Source organism: Henckelia pumila, chromosome 4 (genome assembly GCF_033568475.1).
Source record: "Henckelia pumila isolate YLH828 chromosome 4, ASM3356847v2, whole genome shotgun sequence".
NCBI classification, from domain to species: domain Eukaryota; kingdom Viridiplantae; phylum Streptophyta; class Magnoliopsida; order Lamiales; family Gesneriaceae; genus Henckelia; species Henckelia pumila.
In genome coordinates, this window is record NC_133123.1 from 160401492 (window position 1) to 160404773 (window position 3282).

The 3282-nt window shown below is 35.5% G+C and overlaps 1 protein-coding gene across 2 annotated transcripts; it reads right to left on the reverse strand.

Annotated features, from left to right (window-relative positions):
- Nucleotides 1-1401: 1401 nt before the first annotated feature.
- Nucleotides 1402-2838, reverse strand: LOC140866056 (uncharacterized). 2 transcript variants are annotated; one of them, XM_073270923.1, is made up of 3 exons: nt 2388-2838; nt 2141-2277; nt 1402-1724 (listed from the first exon to the last, which is right to left on the reverse strand). In XM_073270923.1, the coding sequence occupies exons 1-3, from the start codon at nt 2692-2694 to the stop codon at nt 1614-1616; spliced, it is 555 nt and encodes a 184-aa protein (XP_073127024.1). In that variant the 5' UTR covers nt 2695-2838; the 3' UTR covers nt 1402-1613. The 2 variants fall into 2 exon arrangements, with proteins under 2 accessions (XP_073127024.1, XP_073127025.1); XM_073270924.1 differs by having other exon boundaries at nt 1402-1721; nt 2388-2832.
- Nucleotides 2839-3282: the final 444 nt, after the last annotated feature.

Sequence of the window (3282 nt, forward strand, 5' to 3'; positions counted from 1 at the left end):
ATAAAAAGTGATATCAACTAGTATCAAAGATAGTTGTTATTTCGATTCTATGATATCACATGATATATATAGACCGAAACCAATTCAAACCGACGATATTTAGGGCCGATGGTAATAATTATGTGGGCATTTGAGGAAAGGTTTGTGCAGTTGTGAGTTTGTTAAATTGTTGGTTTACTTCCAATTGATGGTGGGAGGCAACACATGACAAATCGATTCATTTAAGGCATTGCTTTATAAGACACACGAAAATTTTGTGGTCAAAAGAATTTTACCTTCTCCATTTGCATAAAGATTTTTTTAGAAAAAATTTAATCGGGAATTTATTACAACGTCTTTTTCTGACATCATTATTCTTTAATATTTGCTTATAGGCCACAAGGTATCAGTGCGGTTTCCACACGTAATAAGAAATCAGACTATTAATTTCAAATTTATTGCTTCTTCCCCCACTGTTTTTCTGTATCTGCACAATCATTTATTATAGATGAATATTTTTTTTCTTAATATCTTGAAAAGTATTGGTATTAATTTCCTCATCACATACATATATAGCCATTGAAGCGTATTCGTTGTAATTGAATCTCAAACACGAGACTTCGTAACAGACGTGATACATTCGTCTCAAATTATGTCTTTATCAAGGTTAGGAATCCATCAGAACGCGTTAAATCATTAATAGACGATACAACTTTTGGAGTGGTACTGCTATTCAATTTGTTCTCATTAGCTTAGTTGAGAACTAAAGTTTGTGGTGGAGTCAAAGTAAGGTTGCTACGAAATATAGTCAACTCTTGCCATCAAGATTGGTCACGATTTTAAAATCGATGATTATATATATATTTAAGAGTAGATGAGAGATCAGAATCAGGTCGTCTGGCCGGTCTCGTGCTCGTTAGTTTTTTCAGGTCGTCTGGCCGGTCTCGTGTTAGAGATCGAGCGAAATCTTGTTATTAAAAAAATTTAATGACCTAGAAAAAATAACGAGTCGATTCGTGAGACCATCTTACTGACGGTAAACTTTCGGTTTTGGTTTAGAAAATAATGTCAAAATTCATATGATTGAGAGATAGTTCCGACGTCGATTCACGCCCTCGGACCAAAATGGTGGTAGGGTCTAGTAGCCACAAGTCATACTTCAAATGTCTTACTCCTACTGCCTTATAATTTAACATATATTCAATGCATATGATTGATATTTATCATAACCTTCAAGCTGAGCACAAATGATTAATTAACAATAACCACTCAGTTTTGCATACGTTCAAATGTAAGGTTACGATTTTCAATGAACTCCTATAGCAACTCGCACATATCGTTTCTTCCCGTTGAATACGAATTTCAAAGCGACGGTGAAATAAGGTATTATGGTGATTGAACAATAAGAAAGAGAGCAGGAGAAGATTGCAAATAAAGATTTCTATTACATGAGAAGTTAACTTCTCTGATACATCAGCAGCAATTAATCTCTCTTTCTTTTGGTTTTTTGGGGTTGGGGTAAGAAGTTAACTAATCTTCAGAATCTGAATATAGAGACAGAAAGAGTAGAAAACACCAAAAAAAAAAAAATTAAAGGGAAGAAAAATATTTTTTCTGAAAATAAAAAGACAGAATCAGCTTGCAGATTCAGAGATGCTATTTAATGCTGGTTGCCATGTTCTGTGTCTTGATGCAGCATTTACAGATGTGTTGTTTCTTGATTTTTGCCTGCCATGGTTCACCTGCTATATAAAACCACAAAACAAGACACATTTTTTTAGAAGTAATAAAATAAAATTGGGAAAATGAGCTGTTGTTCATGCATTTCTTGTGCTTTAAAAACAATAATTAATACCTCAAAAATTATTCAAAATTTGATTTGTGTGGAAAAAGATCAAATTTTTACTCATAAATAAACGACAGGTTTTGCCTTGAATCAAATCCCAGATCAATTATTTAGTAACAGAAGATTTCAAGATCTCTAGATCTAAATCCAACCACAAATAATTAGCACAAGAGGAATAAAGGCTAAAAAAAAAATATTCCCAATTATTATTATAATAGTTATTCTATTAAACAAGAAACACAGAGTATCTTAACAGTACAATTATTTAATTAATTAATCTCGAAACTTTATAAAAAAAAAAAAAAAAAGAATTACCTGCTTTGTCTTCTCCACCTCAGTTCTCCGAACAACTGCATCAAAATCAGAACTCTGCTTCCCTGCAATCTTCTGCTTCTGCTGCTGTTCTTGTTTCATCTTCGCTAGCTTCTTCGCCCCCAATCCCTTCATCACCTCTGCCAAAAACATCACCATAAAAAAATCCATCAACAATAAAAAAAAAAACTCGGAAACCAAGAAAACAGAAAGAACGAGATTCTTCCGGGAGGGGGAAAAGGGAAGAGACCTTGGGCGGTGACGAGGCGGTAGACATGGCCGAGAACCATAGTATCCGCCGGCCGGAGAAGCTTAATCCGCGTGACACGAAGTGGGACGTCGCTGTTGCTGACTCTACTCGCGTAGTCCTTCTCAGCGGCCGCCGCCGCGGCCGAGGCGGAGGAATACAGGGTGGTGGCGAGGAGGAGGGCCACGTAATGGCCGGGATTCATCTTCATGACTTCTCCGACCGTGACGGGCTTGAAGAGGTGATCGGCTTTGCCCGAAGGGTGTTGGATTACCAGAGTCGCATTATCTATGGCTTGGCAATTTCCCATCTGCAAAATTTTATCTTTTTTCTGGATTTTTTTTTGTGTGTGTGGAGGTAGAAGATGAAGATGAAGAAGAAAATGGAGGATTTGTTTGGAGGAAAGTGGTGTGGAGTAATAGATATAGGTCCACACCCAATGGTGTTAGCTATTCTTGGGTATGATGTCACACCTCTGACTACTTACGGCATCCTACTCTGGTCCTCAGTCTCATGAATTGAAATCATATAATATTATCGTCTGCCATGAGTCGATGAAATAAGTAAATATTTAACTAACGATAATCGCATCAATAATTTTTTAGACGAGCATGTATCATGATTTAATTTGTTCAATGCGATTTATAATATTAGTAAGATGACTTACCCAATATGCATTGAAGAATAGTGACGACATGTTTCATCCTATGAGTATAATAATATTGTGGGAAAACCATTGAAATGTGATGTTTGGGTGTTGTAGTATAATTTAAAAAATATATTTGAGTTGTATTGTTATAATTTGTTGTAGCTTTTAATATAGCGGTGAGTGATCGCTTTTGCAAATATAATAAAGTTTAAATAGGTGAAATTCGCGATTTTGTTAGTGGGATTTTAA

What these genes read in the sequence shown, in the direction of transcription:
- LOC140866056 (XM_073270923.1), bottom strand. Translation starts at nt 2,694, where the DNA reads ATGGGAAATTGCCAAGCCATAGATAATGCGACTCTGGTAATCCAACAC. An exon ending in CCGCCTCGTCACCGCCCAAG is followed by an intron (nt 2,278 to 2,387) that starts GTCTCTTCCCTT and finishes TGTTTTTGGCAG; the next exon opens with AGGTGATGAAGGGATTGGGG. An exon ending in AGGTGGAGAAGACAAAGCAG is followed by an intron (nt 1,725 to 2,140) that starts GTAATTCTTTTT and finishes GGTTTTATATAG; the next exon opens with CAGGTGAACCATGGCAGGCA.